Source organism: Chelonoidis abingdonii, chromosome 8 (assembly GCF_003597395.2).
Source record: "Chelonoidis abingdonii isolate Lonesome George chromosome 8, CheloAbing_2.0, whole genome shotgun sequence".
Lineage (NCBI taxonomy): Eukaryota > Metazoa > Chordata > Testudines > Testudinidae > Chelonoidis > Chelonoidis abingdonii.
The window spans coordinates 5,805,417-5,829,228 of record NC_133776.1 but is presented as its reverse complement, the minus strand read 5'-3'; the positions used below and the strand labels follow the sequence as shown (position 1 = coordinate 5,829,228).

Below are 23,812 nucleotides of genomic sequence, written 5' to 3'. Positions count from 1 at the left end.
GGAAGCCTCCTATCTCCCCCAGCAGAGCTCTGGGACCCAGCCCTGAACACCCAGCAACCCCTTCCTTGGTGTCTAGCCTCACTTCCCTTGGTCAGCTGGCGGAACGTGTTGGCTTACCCCTCTCTCCCTGCCTCGCTAAGGGCTTAGGAACTGGCAGCGCTGCTATGGTGCTAGCCTCGCTGCCCCCGGAGGGACTCCCTGAACCTTCTCTCCAGGATCTCATCCAAACTGCAGATATGGCCCTGGCTCGGACAGTTCCGTGTTGTAACTGTAGAACCCTCATCTGGTTCGATTGGTAGAACAGACTGGATGTGTCTGTTCCCTTAACAGCTCCCCTTTGTGGGGGTGAGTGCTGGTCCTTTTGGGGCCTCTTTGGTTGGGTAATGGGGGGCGGGCTGCTTCCCAAGGGGACATCCCTTCAGGGCTGAGGTGCTGCCTTCAGGTAGAGAACGGGGCTCCTGTCTTGGTATGTAACCAGTCTCTCTCTCTGTTTTCTCTTCTTTCCGTAATGCTCTCCTCTTCCTCCTCCTCGCTGTCTGACCAGGAGGTCTCAGGGATATCACCATTATAATAGAAGATCCAGTGGCAGGTTTGGGAGCCAGTAGACACCCTCTCATCAGTGATCATTGCATTGAGTTCAGGATTTCCATTATCACACTGGTGTCAACTTAGAAAGGCTGCTCCTCCCCTGAGTTGCTGATGGCGCTTTGAGGGAGCCCCAGGTTTATGCATGTGACCTAAATGAGGATCCCTGCTTGGTCTGGGGCCATAACATGCTGGACCAGGAATTGCACCTGGCTTCCCTGCATGGCACTATGTGGCGTTTTCCGATAAGCCCCTGGATTGGCTCCCATCCTCTCCCCTTTGCTTTGGAAACCAGGCTAGATCGTACCCCTTGTGCGAGGCTAAGGGGTAGGGAGGGATAGCCCATACTTCTGAATAGTCAGCAATTCTTTCCCTTTGCCCAGTGGGAGGATATCCGATTAACAGAGCTGGGAGCAGCATTTCCCCGGGCACGTGGTGCTCTCGATACCAAGCACTCCGCCCACAGCTGTGGTGTAGTGCTCAGATCAGACTCTTGGGTTCTCGTCTGGGCTCGGATTTGCTGTATGAACCAGGGAAAGTTGTTTTATGACCCGATTTACACAGAGTTGCAGGTGTTCAGTATCTCAGAAACCAGGCCACTCACCTGTATGCTTCAGGTCGCCTTCCCCTCCATAAAATGGGGATTATTCCTTCTGGGACATAGGAAGGCTTGAACCGTTAATGTTTATGAAGCCCTATGAGTTCCTTGGCTAGAAATACTGAGCATATTATCCGAGCAATCTGCAAAGGTGTCCCAGATGGGGCGTACTGGCAGATGCACCAGGCCATGCCAGCTGTTCATACAGAATCTCTGCCACATTCTGTCCCCTTCCAACCTTGCTTGCTGCAGCACTAGCTCTCCATGGAGCTGGCAGGTTACAATGCCTGGCTGCTGTGGGCTCTCAGAAGACCTGCTTCAGCTTGCTGTGTAGTGGTGGTGCTGCTGCTGCTCAGAGAACTGGCAGCTCCTCTAGGGTTTGGAGATCAGTTCTATGCACTAGGCCAGGCAGTGGCCCTGAGACTGTTTCAGTGCCAGTTTTTGGTGGTTCTTTGCTCTGTGGCAGATGAGTTCTTGGAACCTTGTGCTTGAGCAGGGGTGATCTGCTGAGTTCTGGGGATTTGTAATGAGATATGGAGCGTCTGCCTCTAGAGCACTGTTTCAAACCCCGTCCAGGTCAGGGGTGGTCACCTGAAAGCTGTTCTGTGGCCTCAGGGAAATGATTTGGTCTCACCTGGTAGCTACCTCCCAGCTGGCACTGATCAGTCTCTGGAGACTGAGCCCCCTCACACCCGGGGTTAAAGCATGGTTACCGGGCAGCATGGGGGGAGCTTGCCCAGCAGCTGCTTGTGCTTTGCATAGAGCCGGCCAGTCCCCAGGCCTGTGGGTCTGATCCTTGCACCAGCACTAAACTCGTTCAGCAGGAGACGTGTTCTCAGTCTTGCGTGCCTTGGTGTGTGTTTGGCCCTGGAGCCATAAGCGTGGGACTGGGGGAGCAGTACGACGTGGCAGTGCGAGCTGCTCTGCTGGTTGAGTTGACACCAGTGGCCCTTTCCCTGTTCCCAGTGCCTGCAGCTATTGCATGTTCCGCATCACACGTGTCCAGTCTCATTGCTCTCCCCGTTCCCTTGTGTGTGTTCCATTGTCATTTTCATGCCAGCGACAGCCAAGGGCTTCCTTTCTGGGATCAGTCAGTCCTCAAGTCATTTGGTCTCTGCAGCAACCCATCCGATCCCACGGGCCGGCTCACGGGGATGCAGACTCCCGCAGGTGTTCTCCTATGATTAGGCTGGCTAGAGGCAGTCGCTCGAAGAGCTCTGCCCGTGTGAGGACATGAATTGCATCGTGTGTGTGCGGAGGGTGGGGCGCCAGGCATAGCATGTATAGGTCACCTTCACAACCCTTCCGTGCTCTGCTCGCTGCAGGGATCCGAGTCCTTAGGCCCTGGCTGCTGCAAAGTCAGGGACTCCAATGTGCATGGAAGGCTCTGTTCTCCCCAGCTATAATCAGAGGCTAGAGGGAGTTGGAGATCTCCTCCTCCCACTGAGTTCCACCGCACATCGTCCTAGGCATCCTCCAGGACTGCTGAGTCCCCAGGGTCCCATTGTTCTTACCTTAGCCACTCGCCCTGTGGCCCAGCAGGGCCATCTGGGGGTTCCTCTCTGCCAGAGGGGGCGCTGCTGAAGGCTAGGAGGTGCAGTGTGCTCCCCGACTCTGGGCTGAGTGCTCCAAACAGGTTTTGTTATATTTCCCAGCCCTGCCACCACAAGAGCGAGCAGGGCCTCCTTCCTAGTTCTGCCCCTGTCCCCTGTTGCATTAGCTGGAGGAACAAATGACTTCTGCATTTCCCAGGCTCATGCAAGCTGTCCCCTTGTCCCTTTCCTCCAGAGCGCAAGGGAGCAGCAGTTCTTGGAGATTAATCCTGGCAAGCTGTGAATTGCTGCCTGTTGTCTGCCAACTTGCCTTTTAGCTGCTTGAAGTGCCTTGCCCCGGGACTGCCCCCTCCTGGAACTGGCCTGTATACAGTATAGCTCTCTGCCCCCTTTCTCCCTGGAGACCAGCTGACTTCTCTTCTCCCCCCTTTGACTCCTTTTCTATTGTTTTTTCCTTTTCAGGGGGTGGGTGGACGGTATGTTCTCGTGATGTCCTGTTTGCTCCCTTCCCCTGTGTCCCGAGGGGCTGGGGTTAATCACCCGGATGGGCCCTTCTGCTATTGACGAGCGTCCTTGCTCTTGTCTCTCTCAAAGAGTCCCAGGGTGACGCCTTGAGGGTGCCGGGTCATGTCTCCGGCTCCACCCAGAGCAGCGAAGTGAGCACGCCCAGCTCCTTCTACATGGAGTACGGTGAGTTGAGCAGGGGGTGAGTGGAAACAGTTAACCACTGGTACGGCTGGGTTCAGGTGCTAGGTCCTCGTATGTTTGCAGGGCAGCTTTTGACTGTGCACATGTGGGGATGTGCACATGAGCATGGTGTCTCGTGTGTGTCTGAGGCCAGTGCTCTGAAATGTCTGCCTCTCTCTAAATCTAACAGCAGCTGGGAGGGACTGGGGAGCAGCATTGAGTGGCCAAAGTTAAGCATCTGTGATCTCTCACTAGTAGGGATCGGATGAGATTTTGGGATCAGCTGTCCCTCTGCAACCTGCCTACTATGGGATCTTGCCTCTTCCTCTGAATACTCTGCTGGTGGTCACTGTCAGAGGCTGGATGCTTGACTGACTCTAGCCATGCGTCATCTAGTCTGGCAGTTCCTGCATGGCCCCGGGCTGGCTGGGGCTGTGTAATGGAATCATGCCTGGTCTGATCTCTGACTCTTTAGCTTTGTGGGTTTGCAAAATGCCTCTGCCTCATTTGTTTGTCTTTTGCTTTCCTAGATGCTGGCCAGTACCTGAGTTCGGGGGAAGGGATGTTCCGAAGACCCTCGGAAGGACAGTCCCTGATCAGTTACCTGTCTGAGCAGGACTTCGGCAGCTGTGCAGACCTGGAGAAGGTGAGATGCAGGGGGATACGTGTTCCTTGGTTGCTGGGTCAGTGACTCTGGTTCCACTGGCAAGCAGCCCTACCAAAAAGCCAGTGTTAGTGCTGCAGCGTTTCCAGCCTTAGAGCTGCGCAGAGAACTCGCCAGTCTACTTTTGCACTTGGTTTGCTCTTTGGTGTTGATAGCTCGGGGCTGCAAGCATGGATGTAGTGCAGCATGAGCTTACTGCCGCTTGCTGGGGCTGCCTGTGCTGCGTGCTGCTGTCTTCCCTGAAGTCAGTCCGCTGTTTGCTCCAGCCTTAGGCAGTCGGGAAATGGGGGGGGGGGGGTTAGGTGTAAGGATCACAGAGCATTTTACCCCTCCGAGTGCAGGTAAGGAACAGTGATGCTCCTTTCTACAAGCCCCATACTTTTCCCTGGCCAACATGATCCTGTGCTGTTTAACTGTACAGAGCCACAATCTGCAACTCGTGTTGAGTTGGGAAAAACCAAAGCCAGCTGCTCTCTTTGGGTGCTGGGTGCCGTGTGACCCGCGGGTGGTGGAACGTTGGAGAGTGGGGCTGTCACAGTGGCAGGGCTAGCGGCACCTCTGTCCCTTTTCTCGTCTCGGAGTGCATCCAGCTCCGGTCCAGGGCCTTGAACCCTCCCCTGTCCCAGGGAGGAATCCCCCTCTGAGACTGGGACGCGCTCGCAGTGCCCTGCATACACCAACTGCCCTGAAGGCCCAGCTGGGTTTCAGGCTCTTGCCTTTCTTTGTGCTGGGCACTGTGACCCTGAGAGTGACACCAGCCTCCTTCAGACCAAGCGTTTTTCCTTAGCAGTTGGAATACAACATGAGAGAGAGAGAGAGAGAAAGATTTAAAAATACCTGACAAACATCTGTCACCCCTAATGTCCTACCATCCTGTAATGGTGACCCAGGCAGGCCTAGCTTCTTCAGACACCCCTCCAGCTTCGTGTCTCTTGGCCTGGATTTTCCCTTTGTCCCCGAAAGAGTCCTCTCAAAGCCAGCCAGGACTCTGTTCTCCACTAGGCTTCTCTCTGCATTGGTGGGCTTGGGCCCCCAGTCAGACCGCTCCCATGGGCTTTAGGGATTGAGCAAATAGTTCGGACGTCATCCCTCGAGAACTCTGAAGTGGAGTCTGATAGGTGACCATCTTGAGGTGTCCCCTTCCTGTCTGGATCCAGCTGGTCTCCTAGCACAGTGGTTCTCAAGCTTCTTTGATCACAACCCCTCCCCACCACCCCAGGCCTTCTTTGTGACTGTAAGAGTTTACACTCTGATACATTGCAAAAGCAAAACTGCGATTGTGGTCAACGCTTACGATGAAATGTGTGCACTGCATCGTAACGTACAGTCGACCATGACGTGTAGGGTGCTTGGCAGGCATAACCGAAATCCATCACAATGCAGAGTGCTCTCTAGAGTCAAATGTGCGGCACCGTTATGGGGGCTGCCGGTGGGTGCCCACCATTTTTTCCCCTGTGGATGCTCCAGCCCCGTAGTGCCCATGGAGTCAGCGCCTATTAGTGAAGGCTCCCTCTACTGTGGGAAATCCCAGATAGTCGCCTCTACAGGTAGCAGGTCCTGTACTGCGGGGTGTAGGGGATGTAATACTGCATTACGGAGGACCTCAGCTTCCCGGCTCTCTTGCAATGGTTTGGCCTCTGCCTCCCAGGAAAACGCTCACTTCAGCATCTCTGAATCGCTGATTGCTGCCATCGAGCTGATGAAATGCAATGTGATGAACCGGCGGCTGGAGGAGGAGGAAGAGGAGAGTGACAAGGAGATCCAGGAGCTCAAGCAGAAGATTCGCATCCGACGCCAGCAAATCCGCACTAAACACGTGTTCCCTGCCTATCGGGAGGTGGGCTCTGACAGTAAGTGCTGCTTTTGGGGCCAGGCTCGGTGGAGCAGGGGCTTGTTTCCTATCAGTCCCTGAGATGCTGTGTCAGGCACCAGGGCGCTGTGTGGGAATTTACCTTACACTAGCTCTGAACAGATGGTGACTCTAGTGTAGAGGACCTGCTGACACTGGGTCTGTCTGGGTATTTATTATGTACACACCATGGTGGTGTCAAGGTGCAGGATGATTCTGGGTCCGTGCTGGCCGTCTGTCAGTTCTGTGTCACACTTAAATTACCTCTGCTGACTTTGGGGCTATGTCTCTCAGACCTTCTGCGTTTTGCCCCTTCAGGCTTTGTGGCTACAGACAGTGAGTCCCAGTTCAGCTCCCGTGACTCCATGTGGCTGTCTGACTCGGGCTCAGCGGAGGATGTGGAGGAGTATGAGATAAGAGGTAAGAGAAGGCAGCTGCACCAGATGGAGATTTGGGGCTAACCTCCTCCTTGGGGCTACACCAGGGAGGAGCACGTCCCTTTGCATTTAGAGATGGCCATTCTAGAGTAACGCTGAACTGAGAGTTGAGCTGGGACCCCTGATTCCACCCCTGGACTGCAGTAAACAGATTCCCTTTGGAAAGGTGGGCTTGTGTGCCCATAAGGGCTGAATGATTTGCCTCTGGGAGCTCTGTTAGAGTCTTAACAGCCCCTTCGTTTGCTGAGTTGCTGGCATCCTACAAGAGATCCCTTTCACATGTAAAGTCCTCCGGGCTGGGAATGGTCAGGCTGAGGTTGGGGAGCTAAAGGATTTGAATGCCAACCTGTGCTGTCCTGCTCTTCCTACTTGAACCAGCCACGGACTGGACAAGTCAATCTCGGGACTGTCCGCTCCCGTTGTTAAACCCTGTCTTTCTGTAGAAGGGCCAATGGGCTTTGTACAGACCCTGGCCTCCAAGGTACTTTTGCTCACACAGTCAGGCTGGCTCCCATGGGCTAGTGTGCTCCCCACAGGACACAGGCGCTGACTTCCCCTCTAGTTGAGGGGTGCTAGGCCTCCTCCTTGTCCACCCTAGTCCCCACCCCCACTCCACCCCTTCCCCCAAGTCCCTGCCCCTGTCCCGCCTCCTCCCCCGAGTGCACCTCGTCCCTGCTCCTTCCCCTCCCTCCTGGAGATTCCTACACCCACAAAACAGCTGTTCACAGCAGACGGGAGGTGCTGGGAGGGAGGGGGAGGAGTTGTTCAGCGGGGCTGCCAGCAGGTCAGAGGCACTGGGTGGGGAGCTTGGGTGCTGCTGAGCAGCACCTGCTAATTTCTCTCCAGGGGTACTCCAGGGCTGGAGCACCCACAGTTGGTGCCTATGCTGCAAGAGGCCTGGCCTTGAACCCTCTCCCTCACCTCCCTCCTACTTTGGTCAGGAAAGACACTCCTTGTTGCTCAGCAGTGCCCCCTCTGGCTGACTTGAAAGGTGCATTAACAAAGCACTCTCCAGTCTGCAGCTGGGACAATGGGGGTTGGACTGGGGGCGGTTCAAAGGCCCCTGTAATGGACACCCTCAATCTTCCTGATCTTCTCTCCATGGATGTTGATAGCATAACCCCAGTTTGGCCCCCTGTAGCTCAGAGGTTTGACTTGATATTACAGTCCATGGAGGGTGTTTTGAATGCTGTCCCTGGATGTCTCCCAAAGGGCGCCAGCAGGCCCTGCTCTCTTGCCTCTGTGTTGATACCCTTTCTCTGTGGCTGGGCCGAGCACTGAAGCGAAATATTTTGTCATCACCGTATTATGCAGATGGTAACGATGGATCTAACCTGATTCAAATGTCCAAGAACGGCCTGTCTGTGTCAATGGCTTCCTTGTTTTCAGGTAGTACCCCAGAGTGCACTGCGCCGCGTGTGTGTGTGTGTGCGCGCGCGCGTGCGCTTCTCCATGTGCGTCGCCTGGGCGTGCCAAGGGACCACAGGGAGAGCAGAGGCTCAAAAGCTGCTGCTAAAACTGAGTTCACGCTGCATCAGCAGGCAGGCTTCAGACCAGACACCAAACCACCAGCCCCCAGCTTAATCCACCAGCCACTACCCTTTTGCTATTTCCCGTCCCAGGGCTCTGTGCATGTAGCTGGCTCCTTGTGAGCCGCTCTCTACAATTCCTCAGCTCGTTCTTCATGCAGGGGCCTTTGGGAATAACCAATAATGTCATCTGAGTGGCAAAGGGAAAGGAGCTGGCAACGCATGCAGTGGATGGCAGACAGGTGGGAAAATATAGTGAAGGTCTCAGTTGCTTGGCTGCTTGCCTAGCCTCTGTGTTGCCACATTACGGTGGAACATTGTGATGTGCCTAGAACATCAGTAGAGGTGTGTCTGACCTGGAAAGTCAAACAGCAGAGCAGTGATTCAGTTTAAATGTGCTACAGCCATTAAAGGTAAAGTATTGGCCACATAACTGCTGTAACCCGAGAGATGAGACTAGACCACTCTACTGCAAAGAGACCAGCTGTGCTTGAAAATGTATCTTCCTTACCGCTCCCAGCCCACTGTGATTCCAAGACTATAGCTCCGTTATCAGAGGTGTTAAAGGCTTCTGTAGGGATGCAGGTGCTAAGGCGCCAGAATCTTTGTGCGTGCGCTGTGAGAGGCAGAGAATGCTGGGACCTTGCTTTTAAAGTGAGGGCACTGTCGTGAGAGCTCTTCTGCACCAATGCAGCACTAGTGAAAGGCTGACTCCTTCTGTAGCCTTGAACTGTGGTATGCAACCTGTCATTTAAATCAGCTTCTGTACCAGATGATTGGAGAATAGCTAATGTGATGCCAATTTTTTAAAAAGGCTCCAGAGGTGATCCTGGCATTTATGGGCCGGTAAGCCTGACTTCAGTACTGGGCAAACTGTTTGAAACTATAGTAAAGAACAAAATTGTCAGATGCAGATGAACATGATTTGTTGGGGAAGAGTCAACATGGTTTTTGTAAAGGGAAATCATGCCTCACCAATTTACTAGAATTCTTTGAAGGAGTCAACAAGCATGTGGATAAGGGGGATCCAGTGGATATAGTGTACTTAGATTTTCAGAAAGTTTTTGACAAGGTCCCTCACCAAAGACTCTTAAGCAAAGTAAGCAGTCATAGGGTAAGAGGGAAGGTCCTCTCATGGATTGGTAACTGGTTAAAAGATAGGAAGCAAAGGGTAGGTATAAATGATCAGTTTTTCAGACTGGAGAGAGGTAAATAGTGGTGCCCCCCAGGGGTCTGTTCTGGGACCAGTCCTATTCAACATATTTATAAATGATCTGGAAAAAGGGTAAACAGTGAGGTGGCAAAATTTGCAGATGATACAAAATTTACTAAAGATAGTGAAGTCCCAGACAGACTGCAAAGAGCTACAAAGGATCTCACAAAACTGGGTGATGAAAAATGGCAGATGAATTAATGTTGATAATTCAAAGTAATGCACACAAAACATAATCCCAACTATACGTATGATGGGGTCTAAATTAGTTGTTACCGCACGAGAGAGAGATCTTGGAGTCATTGTGGATAGTTCTCTGAAATCATCCACTCAATGTGCAGCGGCGGGGAAAAAGCAAACAGAATGTGGGAATCATCAAGAAAGGAATAGATAATGGACAGAAATATCATATTGTCTCTATATAAAATCCATGATACGCCCACAGCTTGAATAGTGCATGCAAAATGTGGTGCCCCATCTCAAAAAGAGGCATTTGGGTGGCTGTGCCCAAAGCATGTCACTTGAATTGGAAACACTAGGTTGGAAGATACCATATTTGGAGTGGGGATTGGGGGCAGAGGGGTTCCTAGTTCTGGCGACCTCGAGCCTGCTGGGGAGGTGAGATTCAGAGATTTGAATGCCTCCCAGGTGAGATGCTGAACACTGACTTGGTGCAAATGCTGCTGCCCCCTGAGGGTGCTGTGACTGGCCGCCACTGCCCTGCAGGTGGTTGCTCGATGCTCTGCCTAGCTAACCTGCATCGCACACTTTTGGGTTGGCTGCTCTCCCATGTTTGTTCATTAGGTACTGTCTTCAGCTCGGAGTCTGTTTGTACGCTCGCATTACCGCTACATGCCTCCGATTTGAGCGTGGCTCTTTCCCTCTCGTGCCATTCTGGCGATGCAATATACTCTAGGGTGAGGGATGGCACTCCGCTCGTGTCTCATGTGTAGCTTAGCAAAGGCTTCGGTTGTTACCGGGTTGTGATGATGACATGGATTTCTAGTCTCCTCGCATGCACCAATCTGCTCACATAACAGTATCTGTTACTTGGTCACTGCAACGGTGAGCTGCTTATTACGCAAGCCGTCATTTGCGCGATTCTAGCACTCATCTTATTAGGGCGTGTTCCATTCTCTGATTCTCGCGAGTCAATCCTCTCGTAGAGAGATCGTCCACTTGAAGGAGAAGCTTACTAGGATCTCCTTCATTGGCAGCGTCATTACGTGCGTGAAGGAATGCTACCATTTCTAGAGTTGTCGCGTGCATCTGGTTGGGGCAGGATTGTCTTTGGTATGCTGTATGCCCTCTGGCGGTATACGAAAACAGCTGTCCTCGTGGATTCTTGGAAAGCGCCAGCACGTAACCCTTTCCCTATCCCTTACGCACTCTCTGGCTCTATGACTAGATATGCATACCGACTGATACGCATCTGCATCAAGAAGAGGAGAGGTGGTACGCCGCAGATAGGTTACTCGCTAGATCTATTAACTGGGTTTCACCTGCCCTGGTGTGTCTGAAGCCCTCTATCTATGCGATGCGCTTTTGCTGGTAAGACCACAGCGACTGACTGTAGTTGCATGCAGCAATCAGCAGTCGGCTCTGAGCACCTATATTCTTCCACCTTGGCCTCAGACTACTTGGATGGAGAGGCAGTGAGACGTCAACAGAAAGCCATACCTGACGTAACTCTCGATAACTATGTACGCAGCCCTCCATGCGGTCAAGCTCTAGCTAGGTCTCGCGCCGTTCACCATCGTGATAGATAAGGGAGAGATCCCATGTGGAGTGTTTCTGATGGTGGATGTGATGAAAACTACAGTGGAGGGGTTAGAGGTGGAGGAAATGGCGCTCTTATTCCTGCTCTCGTTAGATCAGCGTAGTCGACACTATTTTCTACTTCCATTTCTGTTACATATCCATTGGTTGTAACGACCAGCAGTTTATCACGCACAGCGCACTCTAAGCTCTCCCTAGCCGCGCCTGACCTCGATGCTATCTCATGACGGTGTTGTTGGGGCGGACTCGGTGTCAGAGCAGGAGGATGCAGGAGTTTGAAGTGTTTGATTCTTTAAAGGTTGACTGCGGGTTTACTTTAGTGTTAGATGACATGGTACATATCACGTCTGGATGCTTATATTGCTAGGTATTTATTCTCAGTGACTTGGATGCGGAGATCGTACCCACTTTTACTACAGGGCCTGACATATTGCTCTGCTGGTTATCAAGATGTTCGACGCGCACTCGCTTCGTACATGGGCAGCTGCGAGTGCAATCACACCAGAATACTTCTGATCTCCTGGCACTTCCAGAATACACGTGCTTGCGAAGAAACTCCCTCACTCCGATGGCCCCATCATGCATGGTACTTAGCAAAGCCGAGGGACGACTAGAAGTGCTAGCTGAGCTCGGCGGATGTGTCGAGCCTTGCCGTGACAGTCTAGCATAACCACGTTTCATCCCTGGTTTTAGAGACACAGTCTGATGCGCATTGGCGTGCAGCACAGCTCTTAGAATTCTTTAGCATCGTTCACATAGACCTAGAGTACGGCATGTTGAGTCAAAGGAGCGAAGCCCGTGGGTTCGAGCTCAATTACCCTATGACTGTGGCTACGTCACATCCTCTATGGATGTACAAAGTCCCTGGTCTACGAGAAGGTGACGGATGAGCAGTTGACAATAGCTGTCTACCTAGCATCAGGACTGTGGCGTATTCGAGAGCGAGAGATGAGCACTATAAATCACGCATGGGAAGAAGTTGGTCAATGGGTAGTCACCTGTCTCTGGCCGAACGGGTTATGTTTTGCAGCTTCTGCTCACGCACGCTTCAGGCTTCAAAGGGCGCTTACCTGCATCCGCTCTTTAGCTCAGGTTTTATTCTATGATGATCTGAATAGGGGATCAGTCTGAGATGAGCACTTGTACCTGGTTAGCAACTCAGTGGGCGACGGTGATGCCTACCCTCTGCTTTAGGCTTTCCTCCCGCTGATAGTGGAAAGTGATCTTCTTTGTGGCCTGTTTTGATCTGGGTGCCTCAGCAAAGGATGGTAGGGCCGCAAGGCTGTTCCGACCATGGCCACTTGGCCATGTGGGTTTTGATGTGGACTTGACTGTGTCCACTTGGGGTTTGAACTCAGGCCTCGCAGCTCCATGCCGTGGAGCTGCTGACCAGCCATCGGCATATTGAGCTTGCGCTGGATTTGGAACCAGAATAGTAGTGGTGAAGGGCCTGTGGTCGCATCGCCCAGTCCCCTTTGCAGGGTTTAATTGCTGTGCATAAACCTAATAAGCTACTAAAAACTGCTTAACTAACCCCAGGTCCTGCCTCCCCCCAAGTTTTGTGTCGTTGTGGATTTCCTCTTAGCTGGCGTAACACTGGTAGCTAGTGTTAGTGCCCTGTACAGACAGTACATTTTCCACTCTAACCCCACTGTAGTTATCTCACGCCACAGGTTCTTATTCTCTCCCTCTAGATTGACAGTGGACTGTACTAGTTCAGATCCCAGACTTTTCTGGCTTGTGCTTCATTGGTCACATGTAGAATAGGTAGCTGGGATCACGTGCTTTTACAACAGGTTTGTGATGTTTTTAATGCAAACTGCTGGGCTTTGTTTTAAAATAGGAGTAAAACTCTTGCTCACCCTTCTCTTCTTTGATGCAGATGCGGATATCACGCGGGGATGCAACGTCTAGCGGAAGTCTTTCCTCTGCTCAGAATACATGTATGTACCCCACCCGCCCACCCACCACCAGAGCGCGAGTCTTTGATCCTCACCTGGGCGCAGTAGGCTCAGTTTTGGGGACAGTCCTAGGGGGGAGCTGGGCAAATGGAAACTTAAGTTGAATGCTGAGGGGCTTGGGAATTCCTTGCATGAGGGACTGATCCATGGATTGGGCATGGATTAGATTCCACCTGAATAGATCTCTTCTGCCACTGACTCCTCTAATAAACTGTCAGCGGAAGGAGAAGGGGCAGGGAACAGGAACCCCGGTGAATTAGGAAAGACAACTCAAGGTGATGGGGACACATACATCCCCCACTAGGCTCCCAGTCAGACCTGGGGTTCACCCCAATCTCCCACCACGCCATTCCTGTAGTCTGTCTTGAAGTCCTGTGTTGCAGTCACCTTTCTTTACAACTAGAAGCTGGACAGCACTTCTCATCAGTGCTACTCCTTAACTGGCCAGAGGAGGCGCTGTTGAGTGGGTGAAGGTGCTCTTCCTCCCTAGGAGACTGAGCCATCTGCCTCCTCATTACTCTTCCCAGCTGAGGTGTAGGATGGGTCATCACAGCCCCTTGGAAATATCATTGGTCTGTTAATTGCTGGCAGCTTTCCAGAGGGCTGGCGGCAGGACCCCCTCTGCCTGTTGGACGACATGTAAAACTAGGCCCTGTGGGCAAAGATCACGTCACTTTATACTGTGTGGTCTCCTGTGTCTTGACCGCATTCCAGCTTTGCTTGTTCCATTGCCTCCCAATCCCCCTGCAGGCTCTGTGATGCCCCGACCCAAATTGCTGTGCCCTGGGTATGCCCCACCCCAGAGGTAGCTGCGTGGGAGCAGTGATTCCTGTATGTAGTTTGTGGGTCTTACTTGAGACAATATGTTCTAAGACGAGTCGTCATTATCAGTGCAAACTCTCACAAGTGGAGCTGGGAGGGTCACCAGTCAGGAGACCCAGGCTTTGATCTTGTTTGCACCCTGGCTGGGGTGGGGGGTTATGCCCCATCTGTTGTGGTGCTGATCGTCCTCTCTTGCTGTACAGATCCCACTCCTTCCTCCATTCGAACTCAGCGGAGGCCGTGGCCATGGGCCTGCTGAAGCAGTTTGAAGGGATGCAGCTCCCAGCCGCTTCTGAACTGGACTGGCTAGTCCCAGAGCAGGATGCCCCCCAGAAGGTAGGCATGTGGGGAGGGACTTCGCTGGGGGGCAGTCGCACTGATGCATGGAGGACGCTGTTTGGGTGCACGAGGACAGAAGCTGGATGCAAAATCAAGGGGATTCGTTTAAATCTAGAGGGCAGAGACCCCACTGCCCACACCAGCAAGGCAATCTTTTGCATGAAGCTCATATCTGGTGCTTTCTGCCAGTCCTGAATGCAGGGCTTCAGCCTGTGTCCACCTCCCCGTGGCTGTAGAAGAGGAGGAAAGGCACTGATCACGTTCCTCACATACTCCCAAAGCTGTGTCCCTTCCACACAGTTGGCTGCAGTGCTACTAGGCGGGTGCCTTGCACTCTTCTGACTCCTCTTGTCCTTGTATATGAATAGGGAGAGCAGGAGGACGGGGATGATGGGTAAGATCTAGGCAACGGCCAAGGATCAGCACCCTGAAGCAGCACAGAGTCAAGCGCAGCGGCCCTCGGCCTTTACTAGCAGCCCGGGGGTGTCGGCTACGCAGTGCCTTGATGGGTCATTTGCTGTTGGTTTTCAGGGCCTGAGACGGTCTCTCAGAAAGCTCTTCAAGCGTCCCCAGTGGTATAAGAAAAGGCAGCTCTCCAAAAAGCTCCGGCGGGTACGTTGGGAGTGGAGAGCGTGCCCGAGGGGTGCGTGCGTGAAGCACACATCATGGAGTGTACTAACCGCTCGGACTAAACACCCTCACGTGGCATGGAGCAGCGTGCGGCATGGCTGTGGCTGCTCCACAGTGGGGTGATGCGTGGCTTGGCGTGGGGTGTGAGAAACTCTGCTGAATGTGGAGTTTGTTGTCGTTGCTGTTTGAACCCTCAGCTGTGACCGGCTAGAAGACTGCTCCCTGGCGTGTTGGGAAGTGAACGATCTCCATGCTAACAGAAGTGGCAGCTAGCGCCAGTAGAGCATGGGCAGGCGCTATGCAAGGCTTTCCCATATAGCCCCTCAGTCCTGACCCACAGCCTCTCCGATCTGGGCTCCCCATACCCAGCTCTGCCCAGGCCCCTCAATTCTGAGCCACAGGCTGTCACTATTCTAGTGCCTAGGCATCTCCTGAGGTAGCCGCTGCCATTCCTGCCAACTTCCTCCGTTTTGGGGTACTGGAGTTGATCAGTGTCAGTGAGGTCAGTGTGACCGGAGCAGAGGGTTTCGGGGCCGATCTTTAAGGACGCTGCAGCACTGCGCATGGTGTAAATAGCACGGAACCCTATAGGCTTACATAGAATACCTGCTTGTCATGGATCACTGCCTTGCCACTCCCAAGCTGAGCAGGGGTCCTGCTGGGCAGCAGTGCATTGTGGGTGTGACTTTCCGACTGCTCTTTAAAATAAAGACTGGCCCTCAGCCATTGGCCCCGGCACAGCCTTGTCCGCCTGAGCCTGGAGGGGATCCCTGAGGTTTACTGTCACCTGCTTGGTTTTCTCTAACGCCGGGTGTGTGTGAGGCATGTTCTGTTGTCCTCGTGCTGCGGGGTTCCTGTCCGCTGGCTGGTGTGGTTCTGCTCTCTAGTTCTCAGGCAAATCCCCTTGGGGGTGCAGCTAAAGAGCTGCCTCGGTGTCCGTCTAAGTGATCAGTCAAGGGGGAGAGGTAGTTTCAGCTACTGCACTCTGAGCTTGTCACCGGGGTCACCTAGACTGCTGATGGGGGTCGAGGAGCCAGTCTGCTCTCCTCCGCTGCACTCAGCAAAGGCTGCGACAGCCTGAGAGTGGCAGAGTTGGTGCTGAGCCTCGAGTCCCAGAGCATAGAGCCCAGCAGTCAGTCCCGGTGCTACTGCCCACAGCCATCTCTGCTAGCACGTGACTGCATCCTGCCCTGGCAGGGATCATGGGGCTCTGTATCCCTGATAACCCCCAGCTCCGCTCCCCTTGGATCTGTAGGTCACTCCAGAGCCTGCTGCCCTCCCCGGGCTGAGGGAGGTTCTCTGAGGTGCTGTGTGTCCTGCAATCTTCCCCGTTCTCCCTCACAGCTATTTCTGTCCCCCATGAGCTCTGGGCCTGTCAGACCCACTCGGTCCTTACAAACCCAGGTGTGATCCTCATCCTGGAGTCCTGACGCCTCTGATACACCATAGAGTGGCTGATGCCTCCCTCTGGGTGCCCTTCTCTTTGGGACAAGTGCAGACTTTCTTTCTTCTGGAGGACAGCCTATGCCCCAGTGAACCCCCAGGGCTGACATACCTGCTGCTCCTCGGCCCCTGCTGCTCGCTTCGGTGAGAGCCCATAAAGCGTGCCCTGCTCACAGAGAGGCTGGAGCAGTGCCCCGTAATGGTCTGGGGACAACCTTGCAGCAGAGGGACACCCAGAAACTTGGGGGGATGTGGAGGAGAGTAGGGAGGGGAGGTCCAGCCAGGGTGAAAACATCAGGCTGAGCGGGCAGCACTGCACCGCTGCTGCCTCCTCAGAGGCTCTAGGCACTTCTGAAGATGGGGTGCTAGGCCTTCGGGCATGCAGAAGGAGCAAGCACACTACTGCCTGTGCCGTGATAGTACAGCAGGGCACTCAGATCAGATGGGGATTGTTCTCCAGCTCCCCCGGGAGACAGACCACTCCTAGTGGAGGAGGGGACAAGCACGCAGGCTGTTTCCCCCGGGACGGCGCTGGAGTTCCCAGCAGGGCAGATGGGCGTCTGCCTCTGCAGTAAAGTTCAGTGTATGAGCCTCTCATCTGCCTCTTGCAGCTCCTGCCAATTCCGGACTCTCTGCCCATCTCGCCCGATGACGGAGAGCACGCCGACATCTACAAGCTCCGAATCCGGGTCCGCGGGAACCTGGAGTGGGCCCCCCCCCGGCCGCAGATCATCTTCAACATTCACACTGCCCCAACGTAAGTTGCTGCCCATCCCATCTGGTTCCACAGAGGCTCTCTGTGCCCCTCCAATCCCCCTCTGCTTCTCCTCTTCCCTCCGATTCTGCATCCTTCCAGCTGAGTAGGCCTGGGCAATTCACTACATTCACAGCCCAGTAGCTCCACTTCAGCCATCTAGATGGGTTGCTGCTCCTGCCGTCAGATGACGTCTCTGCTCCCCTCCAAGCCCCTGTTGTTTCAGAACTGTACTGGGAATTGAACCTTGCTTGGTGTGACACTAACCACTAGACCTCCAAGCCTGGCTGTGTGTGTGTTAAATGAGACCTGCCCTTCCCCCTTTGTCACTGTTTACTCAGTGCTCTGCGATAGAATTATTGTAGGACCTCCAAAAACACACTGACAGTGCAAAACAGCCCCAAGCGCTGCTGTTACAGGGCTGTGTGTGTCCAGGCCCCCTCTGGTGGTGTTCAGGGTACCTGGTACCGAAAGGACATCTGCAACTCATGTTCCTAGCTGCATTTGTAATAGATCCCCTGCCTGTGTCATAGCGGGGGTATGGGGGGGCCCACCTGCCCTGCTGAGCTGTTGTCCATTGTTGTTGTGCCTTGCAAGGGAGTTGTCACTATTCCCTGGCACTGTTCCTTTGCCTGGCACCTGCCTTGTGCTCTTGGCTGGTGTTGAGTGCCTGGCTGCTGACACCTTGCTCATCAGCTGAGGGGCGTGCAGGAAGCGTCAGGATCCAGAGGGCACAAGCAGGTGAAGGCAGTTGCAGTTGGTGCTGCCCATCCGTGCCCCCCCCACCCCCACCCCACGGAGCTGTGTCTGTCCCCCTGGCCAGTCGCTGGGTGCTGGCTGTTGCAGTGTTCGCCATTTCCTACTGAAACCACGAGGTGGCTTCAAGGCAGATCCAGCCACCTGGCTCATTATTTATCTGTGTTATTGTAGCCTGTAGGAGACTCAGTCATGGGCCAGGACCCTGTGGTGCTAAGTGGTGTACAGACACCGAGCAAAGACAGCCCCTGTCCCAAAGAGCTGACGCTCTAAGCTTACTGTCTCAGTGGATCCACTTGGCAGTCAGCTGTTGGGTGAGAGGGGAAGGCCTAGTGCTCTCTGCCCGGCTGCCCTCAGCCCTGCTGAGCCAGGAGAGAGCAGCCCCTCCAGCTCTAACACCCCTCTTCTCTCTGGGCAGGAGGAAGGTGGCTGTAGCCAAGCAGAATTACCGGTGCGCAGGCTGCGGCATCCGGACAGACCCCGGTGAGTGCTGGAACTCTGAGCATGACAGGAAACTCAGCCTCTCCGAGGGTGGGGGATGCTGCATGCACATGAGACAGGAAGGGGCAATAGAGACAAGGAGTCAAATGTGTGTGTGTGTGGGGGGGGGGAGTGGGGGAGATGAGCTGGGGGATGGTGCGGGTTCTCAGCGCAGGGAAGCTGGTGCAGCTTTCTTTGAAGGCCTGGCATGAACCATGAAAGAAGAGAGAAGTGGGGAACCGAGTTACCAAGGGACAGAGCACGAGTAGCCTTGTAACTAACATGTAGCTAGTAGCTGAAGAAGAGGAATGGATGACACGCCTGCAGCCATGCTCCCGAGCACGCTTTGTAGCGTGTGGATGGCTCATGATCCAGACAGGGATTGGCTCACAAAATTGGGAAGCCAGTCATAGAGTGTGATGCAGTGCAGCATGTAATGGGCACGTGTCAATCTGTTTCGGAATATGCAGATCATCTGATTTACGATGATGTATTTTGGAGCTGTGGGCACCCTGACCCAAGCCCCTACATCCAAGCCTGCTCAGCTCAGGCTTAGCTTTGTGGAGTGCCAGGAAAGACACCTCTGTGATGAGGTTGGATCCGAATGGAGGGTTTGAATTCCAGAGAGCTGGATAAAATGTTCTCCTACACCTGGACGGGGAGTTCTGGATAAGCCGAGCAGAAAAGGGCTCGGGGAGTCCCAGCATCTCCCAGTGAATGAATCTGCCCCGGTGGCAGCATTTACCACGGCTGGCTGTCAGAAGGGAGCCTGTGTGCTAGCATGCACTGTGGATGGAGCAGACTGCTCCCCCAGGAGGCCATGGGGACAGGGCAGGCAGGGGGTGGCCAGTCTTCCTCTCTGAAGGTATTGAAGTCCCTGGCCCCATCACTGAGCAGAGTCAAGTAAGTGAGGGTGGCTTCGCTCATTTGGATTGGTCTGTTTGGGCTGTGGAGCTCCTAGTGTCTGCTCTGATCATTCCTCTTCAGTTCATGAAGCCAAGCTGCTTTCCATCGAAATCCCCCAGGTGATCAGGCTGAAGGGGCCTCATGCAGGCAGCTGCCTTGATACAGCATTCACTTGCTGTGTATTAGCTTGTCCTAAATTGTCATAAATAGATAGCTAAGGGTTAATGTTTCTTTTACCTGTAAAGGGTTAACAAGGGGAACCAACCACCTGACCAGAGGACCAATCAGGAAACCGGATTTTTCAAAGTGAGGGAGGGAACTTCTGGGTTTTTTTTGTCTTTGTTCTGTCTGTTTTGTTTCTCTCGGCTATGAGGGAAGAGTGTTTTTTTTAATCTCCAAGCTTCTTTCTACCCTTCTGTTACCAAGTTGTGAGTACAAAAGGAAAAGCAATAGGGTTATATTGTATTTTGTATTTACGTGTGTGTATCTTGCTGGAATGTTTCAAATTGGATATGTTTTTGAATCAGACTGTTTATTCATATTTTCTTTAAGCAATAGCCCTGTATATGTCATCTTGATGCAGAGTTTATATGTTTGTCTTTTCTTTCTTTTTTATATAAAGCTTCCTTTTTAAATCCTGTTTGAGGTTTTTCTCTGGTTAAGGCTAAGGAACGAAGGGAGGGGGAAAATCTCTTTGTGTTAGCTTGACTAGGTTTGAATGCATAGCCTCAGGGAAGGTAAATTGCCCTCTCTGTTTTGCATTCAAGGAGTTTAAGTACAGTATCGCCCAGGATAACCCAGGGAGGGACAGCTGGGGATGAGATAAAGAGGAGACAAGGGAAGGAGGTTGTTTTCCCTTTGGTGGGAGAGTCAGAGTCTGAGTCTTGGGGGTCTCTCCAGAGAAGGTTTGGGGAGACCAGAAGGGGGCCAAAACCCTGGAAATTTTGGATGGTGGCAGCGAGATCAGATCCAAGCTGGTAATTAAGCTTGGGGGAGTTTCATGCTAGCTTCTCAGTTTATGACCGCTAAGGTTCAAATCTGAGTAGGAAGCTATTACATAAGTATAGAGCCAGGGATGGTTGCATGTAATCCATAGGCTGATCCGGGCCCTGTAGACCTCAGGGAGACCACAGATCCCAGCATGCATTGCTCTGAGCTGAAACAGGTGCCTTGTCTGCTGGGACATTTAGGGTATGTCTGCATTGCAGTTAAACACCCACAGCTGGCAGTGTGGAAGCTCGGGATCGAGCCGAAGCTCTGGGACTCTGAGCCCAAAGCCCGAGCCCCAGTCAGCTGACACGGACCAGCTGTGGGTGTTTAACTGCAGTGTAGACATACCCATAGCGTCTGCAGAATACATCACCCACCTGTGGCAGGCATTCGCAATCAGCTCTCCTTGCTGCTGATTAACCACAGACCTCTGGCTCCTGGGGAGGTGCTAACATGGTCCTTAGCTAGGCAGAAGTTAAACTCCCTCTCTGGCCTTCCAGATTACATCAAACGGCTGCGGTACTGCGAGTACCTGGGCAAGTACTTCTGCCAGTGCTGCCACGAGAACACCCAGATGGTCATTCCCAGCCGCATCCTGCGTAAGTGGGACTTCAGCAAGTATTACGTCAGCAACTTCTCCAGGGACCTGCTGAGCAAGATCTGGAGTGACCCGCTCTTCAGTGTGCAGGACCTCAACGCCGCTTTGTACCGGAAGGTGAAGGCGCTGAATCAAGTCAGGGTAAGGACATGGCCTGTGCTTTCCCAAAGACACCGAGGGGTTCAGTCATCTCCTGAGAGGCAGGTGTCATTGATGGGAGTGACCCATGGAGCAGGAAGTAAGACCCACAGGGTGGAGTTTCTCAGGGTGGGGGCATTGGTGCCTTGTTGGGGGCATGCCATTTCCTGCTCTTCTTTCGTTAGTGGGCCAGAATACCTAGCTGCTGCTGCTACTTACCCTTCTATGTGGGGCCTCTTGTCCATAGATTTCAGAGCATATTACAAAGGTGGGTGGGTAGGTATCTCCATTTTACAGCTGGGGAAACAGAGAGCTTGAGTGACTTGTTCACAGTCACCCAGTGTGTTGGTGGCAGAGCTGGGAATAGAAGCCATTAGTCCTGACACCCAGTCCTGGGCTCTACCCACTGGAAATGCTGCCCCTCTCACATCTGCTTAGAGTAACCTCTGCAAGTGTCCAGCTCCAGGAAACCTTTCTGTTGGCGAAACCTGCCTGTTTGTCATTCCTTGTAATGTCCCTTTAAGGGGCCTGGTAGGTGACATACGGAAGCTGATGTTCCAGAAGATCTGAACCGAGGAGGGAAGAGACTGTTACTTTTTGGGGCCCAATCAGGATTTCTCTTGACTTCTCCTGTCAGAGGACAGCTGATGGGCAGATGTTTCAGAGGGACGCTTAAAACCCCCATAATGCATGTTTCCACTGCACGTCTTGTTCGCTGTGCAATAGTGCATGGTGGAGAGGAATTTCTTCCTGACCTCCAGCTGGTCTTCAGTTTATGCCTTGACATATGGGGACTGTTAGCCCTCCTGGTTTTATCCTAGCCCTTTAACTGCTTCAGTGCCAAGAAACCCAAAGCTGGGTTAGCAGCAGAACAGCTTCACAGGAGAATGAGTTAAAACAGACTAGAATGGGTTTGGTTGAGGCCTGCAATTCTGTTTGTTTAATGACAACTTTATATTCTGTTTATTTTCCCCAGCTGTTGAGAATCCAGCTGTTTCATTTGAAGAACATGTTTAAAACCTGCCGACTAGCTAAAGAGTGAGTACCAGGCTCCAATTAGAATTTAACTTGCATCAGTTTCTCTCTCCTGGCCAACTGTCACTTGGCAGCTGGGCATGTTAGCTGCTGCCCAGACCTCTGCAGGGTGGGGGCTTTCAAGGATCATGGCAAAATGTTCACGGGATCGGAATCCAGTCCCCCCTGCCTCTACCCCAGTCTCTCCCACTTCCACGCTGTGGCAGGCCAAGCTCCAGTGCATGTAGCACTCTGAGAGCAGGCCAAGCACAGACGGGCCCAGCGGTTGGGGGTGTGACTAGCTTCAGCTGCCGTTTGCTGGAGAAAGACGGGTGTTTGAGACCTACCCTGTGAACTGGGACTAGGTCTCCCTTTGTGCTTCCTCTGTGTCCCTTTGGGATCTCCCACTTCCCAAAGCCACTGCACCTTTCCTTGCTGCCATTGACTGAGTCGGGCTCAGTGGCTGTGAGGGGTCACTTGAGCGATGAGATGTCCTTCGCTTGGCACAAGGAGAGCAGACCCAGTAACTGGACTACGGTTTCCTACTAACCACTAAAACCCACCAGGCCCTGAGAGGTGTCAAACAGCTCAGAATCAGCAGAGACGCATGCCTCTGTCGTAGCAGGCTCTGCCGTCTGGGTGCTGCCCTCACTGGCTGCTCTCTAGACTTGGGCTCGCCCAGCCCCTGTGGAGGGGAAAGGACAGCTGCTTTGGCAGGGATTGGAGCAGCCTGAGCACCCTAATGGGGACCCTGCAGCTGAGTGGGACGTGCAGGTGTCGGCTGGGACAGAATCTGCTAAGCTAGAACAGCGTGCAGGGATGAATTGGGAGGCAGGCACTGTTGCTGGGTTTCCTAAGGCCCTGCGTGGCGGGAATGGACTCTAGAGAGGTGGCAGAGCCCACGTGGGGATGGGGAGGTGGAGCAGCGGGTCGCACAGTGTAATTGGCCCGGCAAGGTCACCGTAGTTCACGCTCTCTAGAGCACTCACCCGCTGATGTTTGGTGCTGAGCTCTGGTGTCTCAATCCCTGCAGGCTCCTGGATTCCTTCGACACAGTGCCAGGTCATTTGACGGAGGATCTCCACCTCTACTCCTTAAATGACCTGAATGCCACTAAGAAGGGGGAGCTGGTTCCCCGCCTGATGGAGCTCATAAAGGCAGGTACCCTGCACGTTGAGAGATGCATGGTGGGTAATTTTATCATCATTTTCATTAGAATGTTTTTTATTATTACTGGATTAGACTTTACTGTATAAACAGCCAAGAAGCGGGAGCTGGTCTCCAGAACAGCTGCTGAGGGCAAATACATTTTGTGTTAGCTGTTCTCCTCCTCCTCCAGTTAGTTTCTCATGTGGTGGTCATCCTGTATGTGTGCAGAGGAGTTCCTTAGCACAAGAGATCGGTGTTGAAGAACAACACAGCCAATTGGTTCAGTTTCAGGAAGAAGCTGCATTTTCCCATAATCTACAGTGCACCCATTTGCCGACTCCATCTCTGCTATACAAAAATGGGCTGTATCCCCCTCTGAAAAGCATTGGGATGTGCTTTGTCATGTTCACGATGGAAAGGCAGCTTGGCTAATGGTTAGAAGAGGGCACCGAGTCAGGACTCCCCGGTCCTACTTTCAACACTGCCACTGATTTTCTGCATGACCGTGGGCAAGTTGTGTCCCAGTTCTGTGCCTCAGTTTCCCTACCAGTAAAAACAAGAAACTTGGTTATTTTGCAGGGGAGTGGTTGAGGTGTGGCTTTGAGATCTTCCAATTGGAGGATGCTGTATAGTCGTTGTAATGGTATCCCGTGTACAGAGCACCTTCCCTCCTGGCATACAGCTTCCCATGTTGCCTGGCCCAGAGATCTGTGGTCACCGTCACCACAGCTGTAGGTAACAGCATGTGAACTGCATCCCTGGGGGCTGAAAGTTAGACATTTCCCTCCATTTCATTCCCAAATGGGCTAGACATGTGTGATCTTACAGAACCAGTCACTCTAACGACATGTTTAGATGCAAAAGTCCTGCATTAAAACAGACTGAGTGTCTGGGTGAAGAAATACCAAGTTGTGAGTTTCCAGGCAGCTGTGATTCCA

At 53.0% G+C, this 23,812-nt stretch overlaps 1 protein-coding gene across 1 annotated transcript in view; it reads left to right on the top strand.

Annotated features, from left to right (window-relative positions):
- Positions 1-23,812, top strand: part of RUBCN (rubicon autophagy regulator) — a 60,516-nt gene that overhangs the window by 28,983 nt on the left and 7,721 nt on the right. The window contains exons 8-21 of the mRNA XM_075068964.1: positions 545-589; positions 3,331-3,426; positions 3,954-4,069; positions 5,736-5,937; positions 6,255-6,356; positions 7,688-8,021; positions 10,282-10,345; positions 12,809-12,837; positions 13,881-14,013; positions 16,701-16,846; positions 18,018-18,082; positions 20,476-20,714; positions 21,688-21,749; positions 22,759-22,912. Of these exons, the coding sequence (XP_074925065.1) occupies positions 545-589; positions 3,331-3,426; positions 3,954-4,069; positions 5,736-5,937; positions 6,255-6,356; positions 7,688-8,021; positions 10,282-10,345; positions 12,809-12,837; positions 13,881-14,013; positions 16,701-16,846; positions 18,018-18,082; positions 20,476-20,714; positions 21,688-21,749; positions 22,759-22,912 (1,787 nt within the window). The remainder of the gene's footprint in view (positions 1-544; positions 590-3,330; positions 3,427-3,953; positions 4,070-5,735; positions 5,938-6,254; positions 6,357-7,687; positions 8,022-10,281; positions 10,346-12,808; positions 12,838-13,880; positions 14,014-16,700; positions 16,847-18,017; positions 18,083-20,475; positions 20,715-21,687; positions 21,750-22,758; positions 22,913-23,812) is intronic.